Below are 26806 nucleotides of genomic sequence, written 5' to 3'. Positions count from 1 at the left end.
AGGAGTTCAGTGACATACACACGCACATAAGAAATATATATATAAAGATATACTATGCATATAATTAATTATCAGTGTTCAAACTCGGACCATCATACAAAACCTCAATACATATACAGCTTGGTACAGTGAACTGATCTGATCTCTGATCAAGTAGATATTCAAATATCTGTCTTTATGCTAGTTGTCCATGTCATTGTTGGATCCGATCCCTGTTCAAGTAAATATACAGATGAATTTAAACATCAGATCTCTAGGTGAGATTTTATAGATAATCCTTGATGATACTCATAACGAACGAATTATAATTGGGCCATGAACGAAAATAGTGTCTAATTTTCATTGCATGCTAACAAAGCGATAGTTTGAAATGTAAAATGTCAATCAACAAGGAAAATAAATCTTAGTAAGATAGGAATTTACATTGCAGGATTTTCCTCTTGACGCCAATAGACACCCACACCTATACCGACCTCCGACGCCATAATTCCGCTTTTGCAGAAATAATATTCATTTCATTTATTTTACTATGTCATGTAATTTAATTGTCCTATTAGGTAATCTATATAGAATACTGTACTGATTTATATCTTAATAGCATAATTATTCCTTTTTTTGCACGGATGTAAATATGATCTTAAATGTTTTATATATTTGCAATGTTAACTGTGATTTAATTATAGTGTAGAGTAAGCTATATTATGTATATCAAGTAATATGAAATAAATTATATTATGCTCTGTATCTATTTTCTTTCCTTCTTCTTAAAATTCTTTAAATGTTATATGTGCATTTATCTATTTTGAACATAACATATTAAATACTCGATAACATAAAACACGAATGGATATTCAGTTAATGAAAGCAACATTTTCGTGTATTCATAGTTTATTGAGAAAATTGTGTTATCAGTATTGATAAACAATAAATTAATTAAATATTAGGATTTAAATAACAGGGAGACCATTTCAAATCCTAAAGATAGCATCCATTACACAATGCGGCAATATTAAAAACTTAAAATGTACAAACGTAAACAATATTGTATATTATGTCAACACCTTGTTATTAGCACAAAGAATTAACACGAAGAAGGGAGGCAGAGTATAAAGGCCCCGTGCAGCGGTTTGTTACGATTCTGGTACACAATGGTCAATGTTGCAATATATTTAGATTCCACTGCTGGATGAGGTCTTACTGAAAGGCCTATGATTTTTAGACAAAACAAAGGCCTTTGATATGATTTAGAACCGTTTTGCTAACAATGTCAACAGGGATTCGCTTACTAACTGGCCATTTGAAGCAAAAATGCTTTCTATTAAGTAACTAGCAACAATTTCTTTGCTTTAAATATTTATAAAGACTGCAAAACCCCTTCACATAATGGTCATTGCAGACCTGGTCATTGTGTACTAGGTCCTACACTGTGTGTCTACAAACAATTACACTAACGCAAACTAAATTTATTGACTAGCAGCACCGTCTACTTCCATTGTCTGCGAATCAGCTTTGTCTCCCTTTCCTTCCACTTGCATTGCTTCTAATTTCTCTTCTTTCTTATCTACATTATCTTCCTTATTACTATCTTTATCTTTAGTCTCCTTCTTATCTTTGCTCTTGTCGCGCTTTTTAACGATTTTCGTTCCTTTTTTCGGGCTCTTTTTGTTATCCACAATTTCTTGAGGCTTTTGTTCGTCTTGTTTTACTTCTTCTTTGAGTTCAGAGGCCATATTTTCATCAGGCCTAGTGTCTGCTGCTTCCGGCTGTGCCACTTCTGCTTTATCAGCTGGAGGTTGCACTGTCACCTCTTCCTTTTGTTCCTCTGCCGGTTTTTGTTCTTCCTTAATTTCTTCCTGGGGTTTAACAGATTGTTCTTCGGGTTGGCTCTCTACTTGTGATTGTGCTTGCTGTGGTGCTTCCATAGGCTCCTCTTCCGGTTCCTCTTTGGTAGGTTCTTTCATTTCCACCTCGCCATTCTCTACGGCAGCTTCGTCGGCCACCTGCTTCTCTTCAGCGTTCTCCATTTCCACATCCTGAGTCGGCTGCGACGTATCAACGCCCTTATTATCTGCCTTAGCTTCTAAAACAGCTATACATTTCTGAATGCATTTAATCGCCTCCTTTCTCGCCTGTCTGATATTTTCTTTACCATCAGTTTCAATATTGTCTAATTTAATGAGATTCCTAGTCAACATTTCATCTAGGAACATATATTTCTTGTCTTTTTTGGTACCTTTGAAATTTTCGACGTCGGTCATCAAATTAAGCACATCTGTTTGGATGCTAAGGATTTGCGTTATCGGATCATTGGCAGAAGGCTGTGGTTTTGGCTGTGGCGGTGGCGTCTGTTGCTTAGGCGGCGGCGGCTGCTGAGGCGGCGTCTGTTGCCGAGGGGACGGCTGTTGCTTTTGCTGGGGTTTGGACGGAGGTTCAGCTCTAGGAGCGGTGTGCTCGTGGTGAACTGGTACCTTAACAAAATGTTCCTCTGGATGCATCTGAGGTTTAGGTGATTGAGATCGCTGTGGCGATGCACCGCGCGCAAACGCTGTCTGTGGATATACCTTTTGCTGCACAAATGGTTGTGGTCCCTGACGGAATCCTTTATTGAAGGGCGTCCCGAAGGTTCTGGAGAAGTTTGGCGGATGATGGAAACCGTGAGGGACCTCATCCGCGAAATACTGTTCTCTATCAGCATGTGGCTGTGGTGGAGGCGGAACATATGTGGGTTTCGTATCTCCGAAGTTAGTTCCGTGGTCTACTGACTTATTTATGACTGGTTCATCCCTTCCTTCCACAAAAATGGGTATATGTCTAACATTAGAGGATTGAAATTCCGACTGCGGTTGATGTGGTTCTTGATGTCCACTCATTTTTCTTGTGTTACTCTGATTAGCTGTGCGACTGTCTGGGGGTGCTGACATAGACCTTTGGTTTCTGTCTTCAGCCTCGCTTAGGCTGGGATCTGCGGCACTTTTCTGTCCTAAATCAACTGTATTTCTCAGTCCGTAATTTGGCAAAGAGGTCTGTTCGTCTTCTTGGGACGGACCTGGTTCTTCTTCAGTCTGTGTGGCAATAGTCTGCTGCTGTGGCGACTGTGGTTGCTGCGGCTGTGGCGAGGATGGTTGTGGGTGTGGGTGTGGCTCTTCACGGGAACCGAACCTGCGATTCCAATGTGAGGGGAAGTGTTCTCTGAACTCTGGTGGGATGTCGTCAAACGGGAATCTGTCGAATCCGCTGAAGCTGTCGCCGAAATCTGTAATGATAAAATCTTTGGTTACATACCGGGAAAAAAGGGATATCGTTTTTATTTATCTGTTCAAATATATGTAATAATAGTGCGAATCGATAATCTTTAAAGAAAAGATATATTTTATATCTTTATATTTAAAGCTATCCTCATCTTCCAGAACTTGTAACGTTAACACTCGATGACTGGAGTAAACAAGAGCGCTACGAGTTTCTGCTATTAAGACCAGTTTAGAAGGAGCTCTCTTACCGTCAGCTGCGTCCTGGCTCGAGGGCCTGCGCTTCCTGGCCCAGGTGGCGGGGCGCTGCCGCAGCCGCACCGCTATGTCCGGGTGGCGTGCTGCGAGCTCGCTCCACGCGCCCGTGCCCTCCTCCTCATCAAATGGGAAACCGCGCTGAGAACAAAATACCCTTCTGTTAGTATTTTTTACACTAAATTGAGTTGTCGGTAATATATTTTTGGGCTCATGCAGAATGTTTAAGTCTCCGACTCCGGGAGGACATCTAGATCGTAAATTAGCGAATTCATTAGGGTCTAGGTTTTCAGATGCTTGGTTTGTCCATGGTCTGGCATTAACAACACACATGGTTGTGATTAACGGTACAATTTGTGTACTCGTAAAGAAGCTTTTATTATACATTATTTGGCAAGCAGTCCAGGTACAAATTTAAATCTGAGAAACAAATATACAGACAGTAAGTTAACTCGAAACGGTTCGTAACACTCACTGTTTCAGAAATGTTTGGCAAATCGAGGACGGAAATGTTTTTAATATTTTTTCAAATGGAAAATTACAATACATCTCCCATAAACATGCAAGATTTGTTTGCTCATGATGTACAAGGTGATTCTGGTTTTTTAAGACCAGCGCCCCGAAAACTTGCAATACTTCAAACGATTTAAAATGAATCCATGCGCTCTTTATAACCAAAAGTTCTATATAAAATGTTCCGATCAGGATACAAGGGTATAAAGTCATTCTCTTCCATACCAGCGGTGTGTGATTGAGAAAGTGGGGCTCGCGATGACGTACGAAGCTAGTAGAAAAGGGATGTTACACCTAAGAGAAAATTTGATATATCAGAGATATAATACTTATAAAGATTTATTTTTGCTAATATTATGTAAGCATTCACAAGCACATTTTTAGAAAGAAGCAAGGGCATCTCACTAAATTGCTGTAAGGTAAAAATCCTAACCGAAATTCAATACAGATTTGTTGGTAGATGTTGCCCCTGAGGACTAAGTTTAGGTAGATCTGTTTCTGTAGTCTTGGAGTGTATTACGGTCAGCGATTTAAGAATTTATTTGCGTGTGTACTTCAAATATCAGTAAATGTACAAGCATTCAATATTGAGGAGTGGATTGAAAATCTCGGTAAATTAAATAAAGAAGGTTAATTTAATAATCTCTATATATTTCCTTATATTAGAACTTTATATACGAAGAAACTCTTACTGGAATCAAATATTATTATTACACGTCTTTCTCGCTTGCAAAATATCTTCCAATTATGGAACGCTCTCGACGCTTTATAAAAACCTTTGGTTCGCATTACGGCGACCGTTAAATGAACCGCTACAACCAATTACACTAAAGTATTGTATCGTTTTCACTGCAGTGTATTTAAATCGATTTAAAAATAAACCGACCGATCGAACCAGGAAATGTTCAATTACCATGAATTCGGACAAACATTCGAGACATGCGGGGAGCGAGAGCAGTCAAACAGAAATACTGTAGACTCAGTGCGCATAGAGATATGATTGGATATCGATTAAATGTTAAGCTGACATAAACAATGTTGGTCGCCGTCGGCACGCAGATAGATACGTGTTGCGAAGACCAGGCCATATACAGCAAGGACGGCAGAGAGCTGACCTTACGATATGCTTTCCACGCCGGCCGACGCCGCTACCGTTGAGATTATCTGTGAACTATGATGCAACGTTGTCGGGAGTGCGGTCAGTAAACCGGATCTCATCGCCGTTAATAAACTTTCGCCGTTTGCTTCCGTCATGGTTAAACAGCGATGTAATTTAAAAATATTTGTAGATCGTTCTTTCAAAAATGAAGATATTCACCCAGTTATTAGTTACTCATAGATGTCGTAGTTTCGAGAGCTTTTCAAAATTTTTGAGACCATACTTTCGATTATAAAAGAGAAATATATAGGTCATAAATCTGCGTAACATTTAGCAGGATTGTTTATCATTTTTAAAGCTCCTCTGGCACTTCCGTGTCTCAAATTAAGACGGAATAAAGCCCATCGACCATTGACCTAAATAATTGAGCGTTGAAACACTTCATACATCTTCGAAACATTACCGTAAACTAAGGCTTTTTCCACGATATTTCCCTGCGTTAAACCAAGTGATAATTACTTTCAAATATGTAAGCGCCCTCGAAGAAATAGATGTGTATTTCCTCAACTTACAAGTCGGACCTGCAGTTAATTCACTATGATACATAGACATTCATAATAATTATCACTGCTTTCTGACATACATGGACAATAAAGCATTACGAAGCAGTACATACCACGAAACGAAGTCTACTGAAGAGTGGAGAGTAATGAGGGTTAGTTGTTATGAAAAGTTCCCAATGGACATGGAATACGGATATCCCAAAGTGTCAGGCTGATGACATATGAGGAATTTCAATAGATAAAAGAGTCCTTTTGAAAATTTTGCCCGCTATATCTATAAATGTATAATGAAGACGACTAAGTACATAGAAGTTCACTAAAATATTTTATGCTAAGAAGTATGACAAAAAATGTCAAAATACATGTAAATTCCCAGTATTATGCTTATTATTTAGACTATTGTGTAAAACATCTGTACACATATAAATATAGTAGGTTCGTTGATTTTGCCACTAAATTGACGAACCAACTACGTTACGTGTAACGAGATTCCATTGTTGTGAATCGGTTCCGATAAATTCCTCTTGATTGCTTTAACTATTACATTATAATTGCGATTACGACGAACGAAACGTGACAAATTGGTCCAGTTAGCGATAAGTACATTAATAATGCCAGACCGTCTTTGTATTCGCTTGATTAATTGCCTCTCGGGTCATTTAAATCTTTCGCAGACTGAAGATTATCAAATTGAGTTACGCCTGTAAAAAACATATGCTTCACATATTTATAAAGTTGTGAACTGAAATCTCATGTTACCAACCAACCGTCTACCTTTGTTGGTACATCTACGTATGCTCTTAAAATTATCAACATTTTATACTATTACGTAAAGAGAGTAACACATTAGTTTCCGCTCAAATAGGCAAGCGAAATGCTTAAAAGTATTTTCTGCCAGTCAACTCAAGCATATAACAATACTGACCGTATTGAAAATAAAAGTAGAAATTACATTAAGGTATATACAGATTACACACAGACCTAACTAAGAGAAGAAAATGCCTAATATGGACAAGTCAAGAGTATAATAGAGTCAAGTCTTCAATAAAGTGACTATTAATAAAAAAATCTAATTAGCATCCGCATGTTATATCGTAAAATCTGAATAGAAGCTAACGTCGGCACAATATGATGATTCTAAACTAATTAGCGATAGAAGGAGACTACTTGCAAAATGTATAAATAATTAGAAGGAAGCACGTGACATTGTTTATATTGTATCGAAAAAAAAATGCAATGTTTTATATCATTTTATCTTTCATCATTTTGATGATGTGGCTAAGTGCCCCTCAGTACTTATTTCTCTTGCTATGCTAATTCCTATTAAATATCTAATAAAGGACAAAGATCCAGAGGAACTACAGCGTCAATTATCCGATGCCATTGATAATAATTACATTGCTATATATGCTTATATAGAATACCTAGTTGCAGCGAGATGACATCAGCGTGTGGGCAGCCGGTGGACAAAAAGTGATGATGCTGCGTCACGAGCCGAGATCGGGCGATTTGTCGGAAAACGTACAACAAACACCACAATAATAGAATTGCGCGGAAAGGCACGTGTCGGCGCTCGTGATCGATTAACTCGTAATGTCAAAACGGTGATATAATTTTGACTTGATCTAGATTCTAATTAACCCGTTGTACAGTCTTAGTCTACGTTTTTTCACAACAAAGTCCTCTATATTCCTGTAAAATACCATGATAAACACATATAGAGATAAGTTCTGGCATTTTGTTTCGCAAACCTAACACATTTATTACCAGTAGAGGTTTTGACATTTGGCATACCTGGAATAAAATTTATTACAAGAACAGGTTTTTGACTTTTGGTATTGCAAACGTTGCTTAAAATTTATTACAATCGAAATATTAGCAAATATTCAAAAGATAATTGAAAAGAAAAATCGTCATTTGAATACGCTAACACAATAATGATGTAATCAAGTCATCGACCGAATGTCTCACAGCGTAATAATAAAATGAAAAAAGATACTACAAACCAAAATAAGCAGTCCATCGCGAAGAGTGCGAACAAAAACTTAAGACACGACTGAATATATAAAGTGTAAATTACATTAAATGTAGAGTTCCGACAAAAAACTGACTATTGATGTAACTTGGATAATGATGGTTAATCCAGAGTTCGATCTATTTGTGGTGAATGGAGTGAACTTTTGACTTTTTTTAGGGTCGCTTTCCTACTGATCTAATTATATTTATATAATTTATTTATTTATAATCCCGTTATGTTCATTAATATTTAATTTTATTCAATCATTAAATGACATGATCTTCTCGCAAACATTTTTTTGCGATGGAAGAAACGGGAGGCTATGATATAATTTTACTGACGCCGTGTTATGTAATTGAATTTGATGTGTTTATTAGTGAAAGTGATTTATATATTTTTAATTCAAAATAAACAATTTGTTAAAGATAAAAATGTTGTTCAGAATATCATTTGCTTTCATATATAGCTTCCATATGAAATTTGGATTTTTGTAAACATAAATCATTCAAATCATGACCCACTACTTAGTTTGATTCATTGGCTGAGGCAATGATCACATTAGCTTTATATGGCTGGACCATCCGTTCATTACCATATGCTATTAAAAATATAAGTCTCGAAAGATTTCGAGTCGCCGTATTTGCAACACCATGTAGGCGGAAAGTTGTGACGCATATAGCAAGGTAATAAGCGTTTCGACTCAGAATATGTATATCCAATATATTTTGCCTTCTAAGTCGAATAACAGTGACATCATCAGCTCAGCTCAACTTGTTTAAATGTTTACATAGTTGAGGATTTGTGAACATTGTGCACGGATCCACAATTCATGTTAATCTAATGATAATAATAAACATTAGGTTTATGTAGCTGTTCTGCAAAACAAGTTTTTGTTCGTTGTGTAATATTCAGAAACAAAATTTATTAAACTTATTTGACCATTTATTTCGTATTGATTTAAAGTATTTACATTGTTTGCGTATGTTTGGCTGATTCAGTCTCAATCTTCAGACCACAATTGGTGTCAAGAATAAAATTACACAAACTTCATATCCGTTAAACATTAAAAACCGCAACAATCGAAAACAAAAATGGAGTGTTCTTTAAACAAATAAGTACGTAACGGTGAAGGTTTCAACTTAATTCAACATCCTTGACAGTTTCACGATGGTTTACTCTTTAAACTTTCTTATCATAAAAGCGGTGAAAGGTTGCTAGACATTAGAGAGCTTAATACCTAGTCAACACGTTCAGAATTTCTCTTATATTACGATTCACCGAAGACACTCGGTCCTTGTGAGCACATTGCTTATTATAGCAAAAGAAACTGCACATCGGAAAAGCAAACCATGAAACGCTGCCGTATAAATAAATCCTCTTGTTGACGAACATTTAACTACCTACATACAGCAGCTGGTTTTTCAATGAAGTAGGAAAAGATAGTCCGAGCTCTGAAGATCAATTTAAAAGGATACAATGTCGGTAAGCCGTCAACGTACATAAATAAAATGTGCTGATAAAAACATGCACCAAGTCGACAACCCAAGTTATTGATACACGCCGTAGATGGTATAATGGCATCCATTAAAAAGGCTTTCGTATTTCAGGTAGCGCACAACCGACATGTTATATTAAGTTGTAATGAGCTAGAGCAGGGGTTCCCAAAGTGTGCGCCGCGGCGCCCTGGTGCGCCGTAGAAAGTAAAGAGGGGCGCCGTGAGTCGATCCTCTAATCATTGGACACCACAAATATTGGCGTTTTGGTCATCGATTCAAAATGAATATCCAAATTTAACATCCAAAGCATTAAAAAATTTAATTCCGTTTGCAACATCATATCGTGATAAAGAACAAATATCGGATCAATGTGGAGCAAGAAATGATAATAGCAGTGTCAAGTGATATTCCCCGCTTTGAAAAACTGCGCGGAGATCACTTAGCTCACCCTTCACATTGATTTGACTGAATACATATCGTATATAATTTTTGTTTTTTCTCAAGTCTTTCTTCTTGTTTTCCGTTTAAATTATTTTATAATAACGTATTGTACAATTTCATATTGTGGTGTTTTAAATTTCGTTTCGATCAACCTAAGGTAACTACTATTATTGTACTTACCTATTTCTTTCGACTGTCTTCTTCAAATAGTTAGCTAGGACAGGGCACAGGGCGCCGTGAAAGAATATTAAACTTGTAACTGCGCCGCAGGTTACAAAAGATTGGGAACCCCTGAGCTAGAGAATTCAAGGAAATGAGTTTTATCGAGGAACGAAGGTCGTACTGTAGAAAGATATTCTTTAAGAATTAAAAATGCAAACGACTTCTTTGTAAATGGTAAGGTTAATTCCGTAAAGAGATAACTAACTATTTGCTATAGAATAAGACAGTAGTAATATAGAGGAATCAAATTAACATAGAGTACAACAAGATGCTGCAAAAATCATTCTAATAGGTACATAATCAAATTCAAAATTGGCACAAGATATATACTTCGAAAGTTATAGTGTGGATTTAATTTAAAGAGATAAAATATATAATAGTTCTCAATTTTTGTTGGAAAAATATAAAAGGAAAGATTAAGCTTTTATAATAATAAAGGTATTAGCTAATCAGCAACTCAAAATTACTAACCCCAATCTGATCCATGACGCCGAATCAATTCCGCATTGCAAGCACCGGCTATGATAGCCGACTGTATTTAGAACGGCCATTCCAGATAAAACAACGCAGACGCGTTTTCATTATCTCCCACAGGAGTGGCTATAAATGAGCTTTACGTCAAGAGCGAAGAGAGTCATGTCGAGTCAGAGTTCAATAACACCGATGTTGAACCTTTTGTGATTGTGGATATTAAGGGCCGTTTGAAGTTTGCTCGTTACTTTGAAAATGAAGACATTAAGCACGTAGATTTACGGCTGTTATTACAATAACCAATCTATCGAGTTTTTGTTAACTTAGGATCAAAATTTAACAATTTCTAGTAGGCAGATATTGTCAAATATTTCGATCAATGCTACGCAAAACATTAGCTTAATTGATAACAGGCGCTAGAATCGAGATAATTATTTACTCTAGGTAGGTCTACAATAATCAAAATTCTTGTTTCTCAGAATTTTTGAAGCCTCTTATTTGAGGTAACTTAAAGGTAATGGAATTGAATTTTTTATCACCACAAATGACTTCAATTTTAAATTATTAAAGCCCTTAATTTCGATTCAAGTATAATCAGATACTTCTAACAATATCTCTAATAGTAGAAAAACATATAAACATATCAAACATAGAAACATAAGATACCTAAAAACACTCAAGGTCAAGACAAAACAGACAACTTTCCCTATTTTTTGGACGAAGTGCATTCATCTGCTGCACGATTTGTCAGTTGTTAGTGAAAAAAATAATGTTTTAAACAGCGTGTTTCTATAAATGGAGTTGCGATAACAGCTGCGCGGTTTCTGACTCACGGCGCCCGCCTTACGTCACACACTGTTGATATGGACCCTGCGGTTTATTTAAACAGGTAAAAATTCTTAAGAACTCGAAAACTAAATAAGAGGCTCAAAAGAAAAGAAACAAGACAAGAAACATAAAGGAAAACCGACGATTTAATCGGTCCTGGTAATTTGCGAATTTCTCGTCTGCCTTATACTGATTTTTTTTTAGGATGTTGTTCTTGCTTTGGTATTTAATGATAAAAAGATTATACTAAAATAAACTTAGGTGTATGTAAAATATTTTTTCACAATTTGACAAATATTTAAAACGAACAAAATATGTCAGACCAAGGATAACTACGTATATTTCGGCAAGTGAACAAAAGACAATAATACAAAAAGCGTAATTAGTTTGACGCCAACTTAAAGTCAATTATCTTTAAGGTTAATGTGTTCTTTTCCTTGTTGCCCAAAACTTGAATTTTGACAAAAAACGAACATGACACACCGATGCCGACCAAACGAGATTTGGAGAACAGCCAAGTTTCATACAGAAAATGAACGAAATAAATAAATAATATGCCTAATTTATTTGTAAACAATGTGGAAGCCACAACGCAACTTTACTATTTTAAACGAAATATTACATAATTAAAATTTTATAACGGTGGTATTATTGAGACAATATAAACCGTATGTAAGTTTATTAACTTTAAAAATATAAAAAAAGTATATTTTAAAATAACTTCTTATATTATGAAAAACCTCTAATTATTTTTACAATTTTTGGGATAAGTTTAATTCATGATTATCGAAACTTTTGATTTCTCCGTAAAAACCCTGTTTAATTTCACCTACCTCATTATTGGTGGACGGACTCCCGTGATATTCCGGCGGCTTGTCCACAACTACAGGTGACTCCATTTCTTAATACTAATCACTGGAATGTATCACAATTAGTATACACTTCACTTCAACGCTAATACGCGATAACACTGGCAAATCGTGTGTGACGCTGCTTTGTGTCTCTTTATTACTGAGCCGGTCCGTGGACGGCGATCGTATTTATATGACCGCCAGGAGGGATTCGCGAAACGTCTGGACTGTTCGAGAAGTGCGTGGTCGCGACGCCTTGGTATAAACGTACTCAAAGTCGAGGCATCGGCAAAATGTACACCATACAACGCTGGTTTACTTTATTTCTATACGGAATAGCTAATGTGCTATACGAGATAATCCGCATTGTATAGTGACGTATTAAAGGCGCCACAATTGCCAACAATGGCAGAATATAGTGCCAGTGCGGCGTGGGCTTAGAAGTTTCGAGCTAATCCTACAATGGTCTTGAGGGTAATATAATGTAGTCTGATGTAAAGTACTAGAAAAGTATTATTAAATAGTGGTATACAAATTTAGCTAGATCCCGTAGATATTCAAAATGATGAATCACTTATTCATCCAAAAGGGTTCATTGGATGTACTTATTATATGTAATATACATATTCTTGTGTGGATTCAATATCATTATACTGAAATATATTGTAAACAAAAACTGAATTCCAATATTTTAAATAGACCAAGCTTTAAGACGCGATATCCTTAAGATTAATACATATAAGATAAGACAAAAAACCTTAAAAAACTTTAAAAAGGTGCAGTTTTCGAATCTGGAATAATTGGATTTTTGTTTACATTTCATTTCCGTAGTGAATCACTCGCATAATTCACTCGCTCTACGACGCAGTATGCGCATATTCGCTGTAATATTCACAAAACATCTCCCAACAGTCCTTAAGCGACGTAAATAATGTATTTATTATGGTTCAATATTTAAGGCTGTGAAGGAAAGCAGTAAAAAGTAAGCTTCGCGGATGTACCATCTGTAGAATAATATTTTGTCTTTGAGGCGCCGCTTGTGTACATTTTTTCTCAGTGCCAACGTCGTGCATATTTCAGATCTGTCGAGACGAATTTAAAAAGGCTTAAAAAGACGTCCCGTACGCACATCTGTTCCTTATGTCGTCTGTGCATGATGCACTATGTAGATTTTCAGGCATTTCTGTGCAAATTGCATAGACAATTGTGTTATATGAACAGTGTTAAGTTCGACAGATCCTTTTTAGTGAATTGATATGTTAAAAATTTTGGTCGTGAGCGTGCAAAACTCAAAGGATGCAAATATATTTTTTTTGATGTCCAGTGATCCCCACAAGTGTGAAGCTAAATCCAAGTTTGTGGGGTCACAACTTTGTCGCATCGGTCACCATCTTACAGACAGGACGACCTAGCTCAATGTAGGGAAAACTCAACAAATGTACAAAAAAGTCACATATTCGATGCAGCTTATTTTTTATTTTTTTTCTATCATATTCATCAGATATCAGCTCAACTGGGTGTTAGATTGGATGAAAATTCCCGTATTCTACGAACGTTCCCCAGTTTCTATCTGGATCTGTGCCCAAGATCTTGACATGCGGTCGAACAAGTACCACCTTGATTACTAATCGAATGACAAATGATATCTAATTATAATTAAAAGACGCCATCGCGAACACTGATCACGGGTGTTACATAAAAGGTAATTTTTCATCTTCGGTTTGTAATTTTTTACATTATTATTATGACATGTTTATAAGTTGATCATCCTTCACCTAGCGAAGATTTATCAATGGCAGTAGGTAATCATTTTGAGAATATCTTTCTTTTCTACATATAGCAAAAAAAAAATTGAAATAACCAAAGGTTACACAATTTTTATTATAGTAATGATATTGATCGTTTTTGCATTGTGCCAAAACTTGTATTGGAATACGAGTCTTGAAAACGAAGCATCATCTCGGAATATAAATGGCTAATCTTTGAAAAACATTAATAATTTTTATTTGCAGCCCTTGCCAAAATTTATATGACTTAAAATAGCCTTGAAAATATGAAATCATCCGAAAATACTACATTTGATTCAGAATACAACTTGTTCTTTTTAATGTTGGTGAAGCGGACGTCCCATATAAAGCGACCATCCTCAGGAGGTGCAACGCATTTGTAATCCAGTAGTAATCTGTGATCCATCTAAATCCTGTAATCAGGAATAAATTCTGTTGCATGTGAAGTTAGTTGGATTCGATAACTCTCGGTTTACCTCCCACCATCAATCCACGTTAGAGTACGCGCTGTATCTCTATTTGCGAAGAGAGACCTGTGCCCGGCAGTGGAAGAGAAACAAGTTGCTGCCAATGTTCAAACTTCAAACTATTGAATCTAACTTCTTAATCGAATTTGATTGAATTCAGATGGGTACTGATAAATACCCTTTGTAATTATAAACAGAACAAAACATTCGCCATACTGCCGAAACATATTGGGTCAGCGCTAGGGTCACCAATTTTGTATTTTTTTGTCAGACTATGAAAGAAATATAGTATAAGATTAGACATAGATAATGCGTCTTGATTAGGATAAATATCTGTAAAGAAAGACTGTAATCTATCTGTAAAAAACAAATTATCTTGCAAACAATCCAATTTACGAATTAGTATACAACGGTGTGTAAGGATGGTTGAAAAACAGTGTTTTAGATACTTTCTATTCAAAACTATACAGTAAAATTGTTATACTGTCTTATTCTTAATGTTGGCATCCCTAGTCAGCGCTCATGTGTACGGAAACTTGCAAGGTACCTAATTTGCAACTAAATACGTTACAGCTTTCGCATTTACGCATTACGACTTACGACATGAGGCTAAACTAATCTTAACACACAGAGTACTGAGATCTTTACTTTATTCATTGTTTACAAAACCTTTTTGAGTTTTCATAGTTGACTATTAAACAGAAACCCGTTGAAAATAATGAAAGGAAAATGTATTGAAACTAACGGAATAACGTAAAACCGTTTCTTTTATAGTGATACCTCAAGATATGTATGATGTAGTGCATTGAATCGGACAAAACAAAACAGAAATGAATACCGTACAAACGTACTCTACAAAAACCGTTTTAAATTATTTCGTTTGTTATAATTGGTCACGATAGAGTAACACCACGAAATCAACTTAATAGTCATGTAATTCATAATATATTATTATGTTCAAAATGAATGAGAGAATTTGTTTTAACAGATTTCCGTTAAATATTTGAAACTGTGTCAACGGACCTAGATACAATTTTTGGAAAAAAACGTAGGCTTTCTACGAATAAATTAGATAAGTTTTACGAAAATTCTGACACAGCTATTCATAAATGTGGCGTAATTTGACGTAACTACGAAAACCAACAACGTTATTACATAACACGATCATTACATCGATCGTCATGTAACGGAACCGAATACTGAAGCACGTGCTGGCGAGCACAACGCGCTCTATCAAGATATTTTAAACATCAAACCAGATGGTACGAGTAGGTACTACTCGAAAAAAGTGCATAAAATGCACATATAAAAGAAGATTGCCTCAGAAGTAATAATAATATCATGTTTGAGTGTATTTGAATAAAAGGTCTCAGAATGTCCTGCACATTTAGTTTCTAACTTAAGGACATAGTTTACCGCTATGGAAAGTGCGAATTGGTCGACTTTACACATCTTTGATCTTTTTTACAGTACTCAGGCATGTAGATATCTTCAAAATGGCATGTTTAACCATTAAAGAAAATTATAATTAATAAAAGCAACTAATATTCACATAATCTTGAAAATAAAGATGACTATCTAAGTCGCACCGCAGACAACATCAACAACTATGCTATCACTGCCTTTTTAGATACATGTTTGTATATGCATAACTTTGGCAAGCTCTGTAGCCTAACGGCTTGCTGGAGTTTAATGGGATGTCGTTAGATTTGTCTTCATCTCCAGAGTGTTATTAGCTATATTTTATAGGAGACGTAAGTGCACATAACTAACTTTTCAAAACAGAGCATGTGACGTTTATATCTCTTTTATTTATTACGAAGTCGGGTTTGGTTTCCTAAATGCATCGAGTGTTTTCTAAGTAGCTATAAAACATTCCTGCACAAAGACTTTGGCTGAATGTAAACGAAATCGGCCCGTGCCTTTCTAACATCAATTGAAAATGCATAATTTCTCATCATTAACTGATGGATAATGGCATGTTTATTTAGCAAGTGGAATTTAAACCTCGGTCATTGATACTCATATATTAGTTTTACTGTATTAAGAACTGGAAGCATTATTAATTTTGCCAGAAACACAAAAATACCAATGTTAAATAATACTAAAGATTTTCTACACACCATTGAGTCGACTCTCTACTTTAAGTATGTAGAAAAGTTTGTTTTTCGAGATACCAGAACATCCCTTTATGCGCAGTACGACCATCTAAGGGGTTTTAGTCATTAAAGATCTCACATACCCCAATCCATCCAAGGAGCAGATGTTTCACACGAAGCCACAAGGCTTTTATTCAATAACGACTATAATACTGGTGCAATAGTTACAAAGGTTAAACAACACAATAATAATAGTATAACATTGGTCACGGTACTGTAAATCGAGACACGTGTCGAAGAGCACAACTCGCCCGATATAATAACGCTGCCTATAGACACATAGCCAGCTGACGAATTTTGGCATCAATCGATGGCGAAGACAGGCCGTTGACCGGAACTCATTATGCTCAGTATGCATGCGCGAAGCATATCAAATAGTTTAATAAAAAAACTATCTTACGGTAAACGCGTCAAGCGTCGATAGCTTTTATACGTAATAGGATTATTTATAAGGAATATGCTATATAAGAATCATATCAAGATTCATATTATATAAGAAATGTGCTATCGTTATTAGCCTTTGTGCATTTGTATAAAGGTTATGTAATTAAATGTAATGAAAACTATATATAGAATTACTAATGATGATTAAAAACATTTCAAAAACTTAGCAATTTTAGACTTCAGACTTAGACTGAAAAATTTTTTTATCCGCTTACTTAGTATTCCGGGATCATTGTTAAAAATCAATCAAGCGAACATATATTATTTAACCGGCAATGATTTTTTGCAATTACTACATAATTTAAGACCTTGTATAACAATATTAATTTGCACATTCTTATAGACGTGCGAAGTCGGCGTGGATAGTTAAGGTAACGATTCAAAAAGTTCCTACTTATTACTCCCAGGCGCCATTTCTGTCTGTAATATACTATTAGTAAAAGAACTTTTGGTACACTGTTTGAATATGGAAGCATCAATGCCGTATCTATTTGAATTATAACAGCAACACTCTCGCAATATGCATTCTGACTGTGCTACGTGGCTTGAACGAATTGCGCCACTACACTTTAAGCAGATACTTGATATTACCAGACTTTCACTGATTTGAAAGACTAAGAAGTCAAATTCTACAGGAGTAGCATCGTTTCTTTGACTCACCACCAATAGGACAAACCGTATCAGGATTTTATCAAATGCAAGCACTACAAAATCGAATCACGCACAGCCATATCATAGCACCATCTTTTAAAGGCTTATGTCTTGGCTGTCAATCTTACGTCCTACCGACATGAGCTACGCGAGCATCCGCGTAGGCGCTACGAATGACAATCACCAGGAACTCTACAACTGCATTAAGAGCTCTCGTAACTGCCGATGCAATATTGATAGCCAAAGATAAGGATTGCAGATAGAGACAAACATGTCCTTTTGCACGGAACGATGCAAAATTGCTTCCGTTCATTGTATTTCAGTGCAGGAAAACATTCATTTTAGCGACATGATTGAAAGCTCGTATGAGACAAGCATTGTAAATCAAAGTCAGGTCGCGCGAAGACTAGTAGCCATTATGGACGATTGTTAGCAAGTTTTAAAGAAAAAATGCTTTCCGCATTCACGGCACCTCATTATGATTACTTGAAGAAGTATATGAACACTTAAATTGATTTAAATAAAAATAAATATTACAACACCACAAATTGTTGGCACTCATATTGAGTGTAATTTCTGACACACGGAAATAAATTTATTAAAGCCCGATATTTTATTAACTCTTATCCATGAACGACTGTTTCAGTATTTTAAAAAAAGAAATATACAATTCTGTTTAAACTCGTATAAAGCAATGTTAAATCGACACAAAGAAAATCGTTAAAGAATAAAAATATAAAATTCATTTAAAATCAGTGAATCTCCACCTTTTAATGCCAATTATGTGTATACAATTAAATATTATACATAGTCATACAAGAGAAATGCAGGGTAAAAATTGTTTACAACTTGCAAGCCACTCGAAATACTCCAGGGTTATTACCAAAACTATAAACAAGCTAACTGGGGCGAGCCGACAACACGTAGGAGGCTGATCGCTTGAGTTCCAAATACCAAAGGAGTCGCATTTTCAAATTGTGTAACAAAGATAAAACGGATATTAAAATACCAATAAGACAAAGTAATTGTTGATGTCACAAAATAAATAGCGTCACTGAACCTGAAAACGGGACTACATTCAATCCTATCGCAATATAATAAAATGAACATCAAATGATTTTTTTTAACAACATGTAAACAAAACGCGTTATTGGCTTCATCGCGAACAGTGTTACCAATGGCTGAAAAAATCAACATCTATTTTTAGAATCACAAATGTTGCAAAATATCGTACTCACGTTTCGTTTCATTTTCCAACTGTCATCGGCCGCCGGTTCCACCGTGGATTCGGAACAATTGTCAGTTACCGTCGAATTAGACACTGAATTCCTTGATAAGTCGCCTCCAGCGCCGCTCACTCGATTGGCTCTGCGCGTTTTGAATGTGAGGTGGGTGGGTGAGGCGTATAACCGAAATAGAACTTTTGGAATAACTCTACACAAATTATATTCCCTGCGTCACTGTGTTGACGAGACGAAGATCAAGAGCGGACATGCAGCATCTATATAATCTAGATTTCGCTCGTTACGCTTGGTCTATTAACACCAAAAACATTGGAAGGCACACGAAACAGGTAATCGAAAATGGGTCAAGTTTGTGTAAACACATTTCAGTCGACAATTTGGTGCCAATTGTTGAGAGATTTGAGAGGCTAAGAGACAGATTTGCAAACGTGAATATTTAGAAAAAAATACATCGGAAATGCTTTTGGAAACAATAGTAACAAGTCCGGTTGGATCAATTTCTCATCATATTAATGCTACGGTTGCAATTCTCCGGAAGTATAAACTTCAACTTGTGACAATTCTTGGCAAGAGTGAAGGTATGGCCTGCCATTAAAGTATCGATTTAAATCGAGGTACGTACTCATAATTCATATGCGAGTGTAAAAATTAAGATCAGTAAGCTCATGAATTTCCCCACGAGTGTTAACCTGCGTGACCTGGCATTTAAGATAACAATTGCAATTATAATTTAATATAATCATAAGGCGCGTAACTCAATAATAACTTTAATCTCATAAACCAATTTGAACAATTACGAATTCCGTAATAAAAACGCTCATGTTAATGCGACATACAGCAATTACATCGTTGATTGCTCGAAAGCCATATTGGGACAATTGCAAGTCGGTTTCAATTCGATTAAAGGCGAGATAAATCAATCGAGAATATATTTTTATTGGACGAGGTCGGTCGGGTGCGACACGTGCGCCATTTCTTCGACACGTCCAGTAAAAGGGAAGTCCTTGAGCCCACTGAGGTGTCGGTTGATTCAGTAGCGCCCACGCGACCTACTCAGCTGCCTATTAGTCGTGGAGTCGTCAAGCCGTGGGTCTACTGCAGTGCTGCACCTCCTTCGTTAGGGCTGTTCCGTGTTCAGTTTAATTTTGTTAACAACGGATTTATCATTTCTCTACGCAGTTAAAGCTACGTCATTCCTTCACGTATACTTGTAATCAATTGAACTGTTGGGTTGGTCTTCTGATCTGTAACGACTATAATGAGGAAGTCATACTGCATTAAGTTGATCCAGTCCGGATTACAAGAGGAACGTAAGAGTTAGATGCTAACTCGTGGCGGATGTTTTTAAACTGCTACAGCCTCAGACAAAATTTATTGTCTGATGAAATGATATGCAACGGAAGTCGAAGGCTCAACGTGTACTCGTGATCAACTATTAAGCTACCAATTACACAAGAATTGTTACATTTTGTAGATAGGTTACTAAAACATAAGTCGAGTGACTACGCACACTTCCGAATCTTTTAACATATCTTGTGTCTGATCTGCTTGATTCGGTTTTTATTTTCTACAGTACCGTAATTGCACGTTTGTGTAATGAACATAAAGTCCAAATTAAAGAGCACCTTTAAAAGGATCTTTGCAATACGGAATAATAATAAATTACTGTAAGGTTCAACACGGAATCACCATAGATGGTTAAGCAGTTTCCGTCAGCCCTGCAGTTTAACTCGGCCGCTCTAATGATAATAAATGAAGTATTCGTTATTCATGACGTGCCCAGCTAGACTTGTTAGATGACCGCAATACGCGGAATCGTTAAGCCGTTCAATTCCTAGGGCCTTGGGGACAAGATTCGATCTGCGAAGTACGCCTACTCTAAGTAGTTCGCGTACCGAAAGTTTATTTAGAATCGTCAGGTAGGCGCTACGACGCGTCTGTCATTGATAAATACGCAGTTTTAGGGTTCCGTAGACAAATGACAAAACGACCCGACCGTTATAACAATTTTTGTCATTATATAGAAGAACTTTGAATTTTATAAAATCCTCTTCTGCAACTTTCAAAAGTTAACGTGTGGAGAGAAAAATATCACAAGAAAATGTATAAAAAATATACCTTTGTTATTAAAATTATTGTTTTGATAATAATTATGCTTTGTGTATTTTGTCGCTATTGAAAAATTTAATTTAAGCTTTTTGCCACTTCCACTTTAACAATCGTAGAAATGACGATGATGATTTGTGAAAGGTAACAGACTTATTTCATTGCCAGTAAAACTAATATTCATTTCTAATTACGGAACCTACATTGCGCATACAGTCTGATACGCATCTGCCTATTTTTTGTTTCAAACCACTCACACCTGTCACAGAGAGCGTGACGAGCATTTGGTTCCATTCTAAAAACACTGTGTAATGTAATAAAAATAGATCAAATTGACGTGTCTGTCTGTAAATATAAAATACCTCACTTTTCTAAGCAACCCCTATTAGTAAGGTGTCAAAGTATAAAAAACAGATATTTTTTTTTTACAGATTTAGATGGAAACTCAAGACAAGACAAGATGGTTTTAAAGTGATATGAGTTACTTTTGCTCACTATAACAATTTTAGTTAGTACGTAGATATTAAAAAAGTGATGACGGAAGTGCAAGCTTATGTCGATCTTAGATCGAAATAATCTCACATTTATCAAACGTAGTATCTGATGAAAAGTCTTCACCGTCGCCTGGACATTTATAGGACTAGAGGAGCCGCCAATGTGGCTTTGATAGCTCGCTCTTTTTGAAATAGCTCCACGATAAGAGAATATGAGAGCCTTAACGTAAAATTCAAAAAATTAGTACACAAATCACACATTCGTTAGATCATTGGATGGACTTGTCCTTCTGCGAATAGTGGGATTCTTGAAAGGTGATACTGCGAAAAAAATGGGCTACGTTCCGTGTTTCAAACCCTTTTGTGCCCTCATTTAAGCTAGGACAGATTAATTAACAACTAATGATGTTATAAATAGAGTTGACCAAAGAACATGAGTGTGCAGGATGAGGACATATTCTCATTGCTCTATTATCTGGCTTATGTAAACCGATCCGATGGTTATATGATTTATCCTCTAGCTACCGTATTACGGATCACGTTAGTTCCACGCAGGTGCAAACCACAGTGTTGCGTCTCGCTCGCACCACCCACGTGATACACATTCTCGAAACCGAGTTGTCATGACTGACAATTACAGTCCAATGCGGACAATAGTCAATAGTGTTATTGTTGCAACGTTATTCAAAAACCGGACTTTAAAGATAACTATCATTTATGTCTTTTTTTCTTGAATACGTGCATGATTATGATTTTATTTGTCTCTGTCGTGTTAAATTAAATATTTACTTCATTCTTATTGTTGAAAAATGTTTGGTATAGTCCGTGCAGTCCAGCACCATACTGTGTGCTGGTAACAATCGACCAATTCAAATTTAATTACGAATATAGATGATAAAAAAGAAAATAACGTATACATTTTTAAATTATAATATGAATTCTCGACATTTCCAAAAAAAATATATTCACTTCACTAGTTTCACCTTTACAAATTGTCAATGATGTTATGACACTATTGATAACTGTCACCTGCACCATGTGGTAAAGCGCACGGACTATAAATCTGGCCACACTTCGTCCTGATAATACGTACAATTTTATTAAGGAAATAAATGAAAGATACACCTAGAGCAAAAAAAAACCACCAAGAAAAAATATCGAACAATTAAATAATTTCTATGGCGCTCCCATGTGGAGTTTGGGATATAAAGCATGTATATAACACACTTTTACATAGAAAAACAACGTGGTATAAAAGTCGATTAACAACAAAACAAGTCGATTAACTATTTAACTAACTAAGCTATATTAAGGACTTTGCGGAGGGCTTTTTATATAAATATTAACTCGAAATAGGGTAAAAACAAACATGTGTGCAATTTTGATTGGTCACTGTTTATTGACGTCATTACTTCATGTATTAATAAATCGTCATTTGATATCATTATAAATAAATTACATTGAATAATTTAATATTGCAAAAACATGTCATTATTTATTGATTTACTCAGTTAAGTTGTTATGTTCAAGGTTAGAAGATCAAGTTTATTTTTAAACAAATGTTCAAATTCACAAATAACATTGAGATTTACTAACATGAATTCGGGAATTCATATTTATTAAAGTACCCGTGTTCTGAAAATTATAGTAAAATTTTGCAATTATTTTTATACCAATACATGTATTTCAAAATACATCTCATAAAATAATGTCGTTTACTTAAAATATTTAATAATTAATTTAAATAAATAATACTTAATCTTATGAAGACGAGCATTACTATGTGGCGCTTAAAAGAGCTCTTTAGACAGCAGTTATATAACGATAATACAATTATTTTCCCAGCGCAATTTTGAAGAAGTCGGTCAAACAAGTAAAAATACATAAACATGCAATTAAATAAACGATTCTGGGTAAATCCAGCACAAAGCTCAATAAATTTTATCAGATACACACATACATACAATACAGACGCACACACCCAAAGTGCGCCGGCGAATTATAAAACTCGGCATTTCTAGAAACTCCCGGAAACAAGAAATTTCAGGAAACTATTATAAAACTAAATTACAGTTATAAACATGTCTCTTTTATTGAGCATCGTGCCAAAAGCATCTATAATTTTGATAATTTTATGAAACTCATTACATTGTAATGGAATGGAAATTACCAAGTTGAATGTGTAACTCTACCTACACTAGATATTTTTTCCCGATTATTACCTAACGATGAGAGTCTAAAGACGAGCACCAGAGCTATCCTTTTTTGGAAACGTTCCTCTAATCCGCGGGGGTAGCGGAGAGGATATGCCGGATGCCTAAAACCGCGGTGTCCTTCTGCACGCCCTTTGTCGGGACCACACGGGTAAGCTAGTAGCACTCATCCGCGGTCTAGACATTTGCCCGCGTGGATCATGAGACTACCTATCCTAGCATCGTTGTCGTTGACGTTTACAATGCAGCTCAGAGCATTCAGTTACGTTATCTATATTAGAAATCATTGTTATTAGGTTTCTACTTTCTAGTAAAGAACATTACGAAAAATACAAGTATATTTTCTGTTACTACGATGAGGCGTTACAATAAATATCCGGGCGAATCACACGACGTCAGATTTTACGGCTCGCCTTCGACATAGAAACGTGACTAGGCGATGGACGGTCGGTCTAATTTGTTGTTATGGCACGTTAGCACATTTTATGGTTCGCCTAGTTTCAGCCACGGATCTACTTTACGCCGTAATACAACGTACAAAATGAAAGTGGGAAGTTAACAGAACGTACATGTAAACAAGAAAACAATCTAATAACTGGCTACTATCGAAGTGTGTCGTGATAATATCGACGAAATAATTGTGTTAATAACTAGTACTTTCATCTTACATGCCTTCCAATAATCGTTTTATAGTTTTATTTTAACCGAATTCTTAAGAGTTCAGGAGAGCCTTGTAAGAGTTGTGGAGGAGTTAAGGAGAGAGGAATAATTCGCCGTGTATTTTTTACATATTTCGTTTCCGAAAAACTGGAAGTAACTAAAAAAAGTATAAGTGGATATATAAATTAAAATCAATTTTACATATCTAATGTTATGTTGTTGATAAATTGAATACAAATGAAACAAACGTGGCGTAACGGGTATAAATAAACATAATAGACATAACTTGATCTACGATAGCAGGAAAATCGTAGGAACTTTGTGACCGTGTCAGGCCATCACAATATCGAATAATAGTGTTTCTGTTTTATTTATATTTTACTGAAATATTGATGTGCTTTAAACGGACTGCTGTCCTGAATTCCTTTAGTGATATTATAAAAGAGCGTAAATTTCTTTCACAAATTTAAAACGTAGCGGTTTTTCTTGCTTTATTCAATAAATGCCTAAATTGTTACGTTGATACTTCAAAACATTACAGTACCTAGTAAGATTATTATTGATCACATTTTTAGAAATTAGGTGTACGTCTGTCATTGCTTTATTTTTTCATTGTATTGACTTGCTGCCTGCATCCTTACATTTTCTTTGATAAGCACTGACATTTATAATTGGCTTTGTATTAAGTAAACTTATAAAACTCTAAATAAAGTTGAAGAAGGTTCCTCTAAGTCGGCAAATAACCAAGCACATAAAGAAAGTCATAAAACAAACATTGATATCAAAGACGTAAATCTTTATTTAGTTAAGCGCTCTCCAAACATACTCGGCTCAGTTCCCTGCACAATAGTGGAGGTATGTAATGTTCACTGAGCCGTAGATACTCCAAAGTGATCTATATCTATTATACTCTCACATTCATCGCCATACCAATAAGAAGTAGTATGTAAAAATGTAGCAATTATAATGGAGTTGCGAGTATTATTTAATCTTTAACAAGACGAGATTCTTATTAAGTATTCCTTTATTAGCTTTTCGGGATCTACTATAAAGATTTGTCCTGCTTTAAAGCAAGGTTTAGTAATTGTATTATTTTTATTTATCTTCAACGAGGCTAAGTTTCATGTTAAGAATAAGTTTATTAGCATCATGTGGTTTAATATGGTGGAATTACTAATTACGCTCTTCCCCCTTTTGGCTCTGTGAAGTCTAATATGGTCGACACTGCTTGTATAGAACAAATTTAATGAAGCATATTTCACATAGGTTAGCAACTAGGTAACCGACAACAGGCTGAATTTAGTATCTACAAAACTGACTAAACAGTGTTAGCGAGTACGCAAATTGTAGCGAAATTAATGACCGAATAAAATATCTTTTAAACTCTTTCGCGATATTAATCACTTTGTAGTTGCTAGTTATTTTAGGTCGCATCCTAGAATGTTGGCATGAATAATGTGCGTTCACACAAGTCTATTAAGAATTTTACGTAGTCTACTCTACGGCGCTTCTTTGTAAGTTCATACTCATTTTTTGTCAATAAATTCTTCTACCATTGAAACGTTCTATCCAAATGTAATTGTGACGCGTTCCATTATGATAGAGACCAAAAGAGGTTTGGTTTAGTGAATTTTCGCGTTACCAAACGTAATACTTTTTTGAAATCATGTTTTATATCCTCGACCTTTCTATACGGAGTAATTCTGCGTACCTACATTTCTGACCCAAATGAAACATCCTTCATTTATTTCTGATCTGAACGAAACTCATTCTTGGAGATAAGTCCGTTTTCAATAATACGACTTTCATCTTGCTACGAGACCTACTTTTGGTATTTCGATGTTACAGAGTATGTAAGGTTGAAATTAGTAGAGCCATATACCTACACATTTAGTTAAGTTGTTTGAATAAAGCTTACCGGCATTACTTTCAATGAATACAATGAAGTAACAATGGGCCGACTGTGGTTGTCGCGCTAGGGAGTGGCGACCACGCCTAGGCAATAGAAGCGTAGGTCGTCCCCATCCAAGCTGATTAATGATTTGACAAAGATATTGGGAGATCGCTATATATTAATAGATACAAAACAGAGGCCACACCACGCGTTGAGTCTGTTAAATAAGAACTTTGCAGTAAAATACTTGTTCCCAGCAGTGAGACAAAATATATTGTAGCCTAAAAAGTTCAGGAGTCACTAGGATAGATACAAACGTTCCATATGAAAAAAATAATGCATAATTTTTGGAGGTATTAAATGTAAAGGATTCACTTGCCATTCAAAGTCTAACCCAATCCAATTCTAAATATATTTTTTGTTTCCCATGATTATTTTATAAAATAACTAGCTGACCCGGCAAACTTTGTTGCGATATAAAAAAAATCTAACATCCAACGGTATGAAAAATGATGAAATTACTGAAATGGCTATTAAAAATAGTGGTTGGTGATAAAAGGGTAAAAATTTAGGGTTTTATGTATTTTAATGCCACATTAAAGAAAAATAAAAACAAAAAAAAAATGTTCAAAAATTTAAAAAAAAATGTTAAGGGTGAACAACACTTAGGGGTACGAAAAATTTAT

At 35.5% G+C, this 26806-nt stretch overlaps 1 protein-coding gene across 4 annotated transcripts in view; it reads right to left on the bottom strand.

Annotated features, from left to right (window-relative positions):
* Positions 1 to 870: 870 nt before the first annotated feature.
* The window catches only part of stv (BAG domain-containing protein starvin), a 34717-nt gene continuing 8781 nt past the window's right edge, over positions 871 to 26806 (bottom strand). The window contains exons 1-3 of one of the 4 annotated variants that reach the window (XM_073075590.1): positions 18748 to 18882; positions 3497 to 3641; positions 871 to 3253 (exon numbers count right to left, since the gene is read on the bottom strand). In XM_073075590.1, coding sequence (XP_072931691.1) covers positions 1464 to 3253; positions 3497 to 3641; positions 18748 to 18759 — 1947 coding nt within the window. In that variant the 5' untranslated portion in view covers positions 18760 to 18882 and the 3' untranslated portion in view covers positions 871 to 1463. Of the gene's footprint in view, positions 3254 to 3496; positions 3642 to 11983; positions 12173 to 18747; positions 18883 to 26806 lie in introns of those variants that run through there. The other 3 variants (XM_073075588.1, XM_073075589.1, XR_012102526.1) reach the window with 3 other exon arrangements.

The sequence above is a fragment of the Epargyreus clarus genome, unplaced genomic scaffold (genome assembly GCF_041222505.1).
Source record: "Epargyreus clarus isolate Ecla_fem2 unplaced genomic scaffold, WU_Ecla_fem_2.2 ptg000008l, whole genome shotgun sequence".
Taxonomy (NCBI): Eukaryota; Metazoa; Arthropoda; class Insecta; order Lepidoptera; family Hesperiidae; genus Epargyreus; species Epargyreus clarus.
Note: the sequence above shows the minus strand (reverse complement) of the source record. Positions and strands in the feature narration are given on the sequence as shown.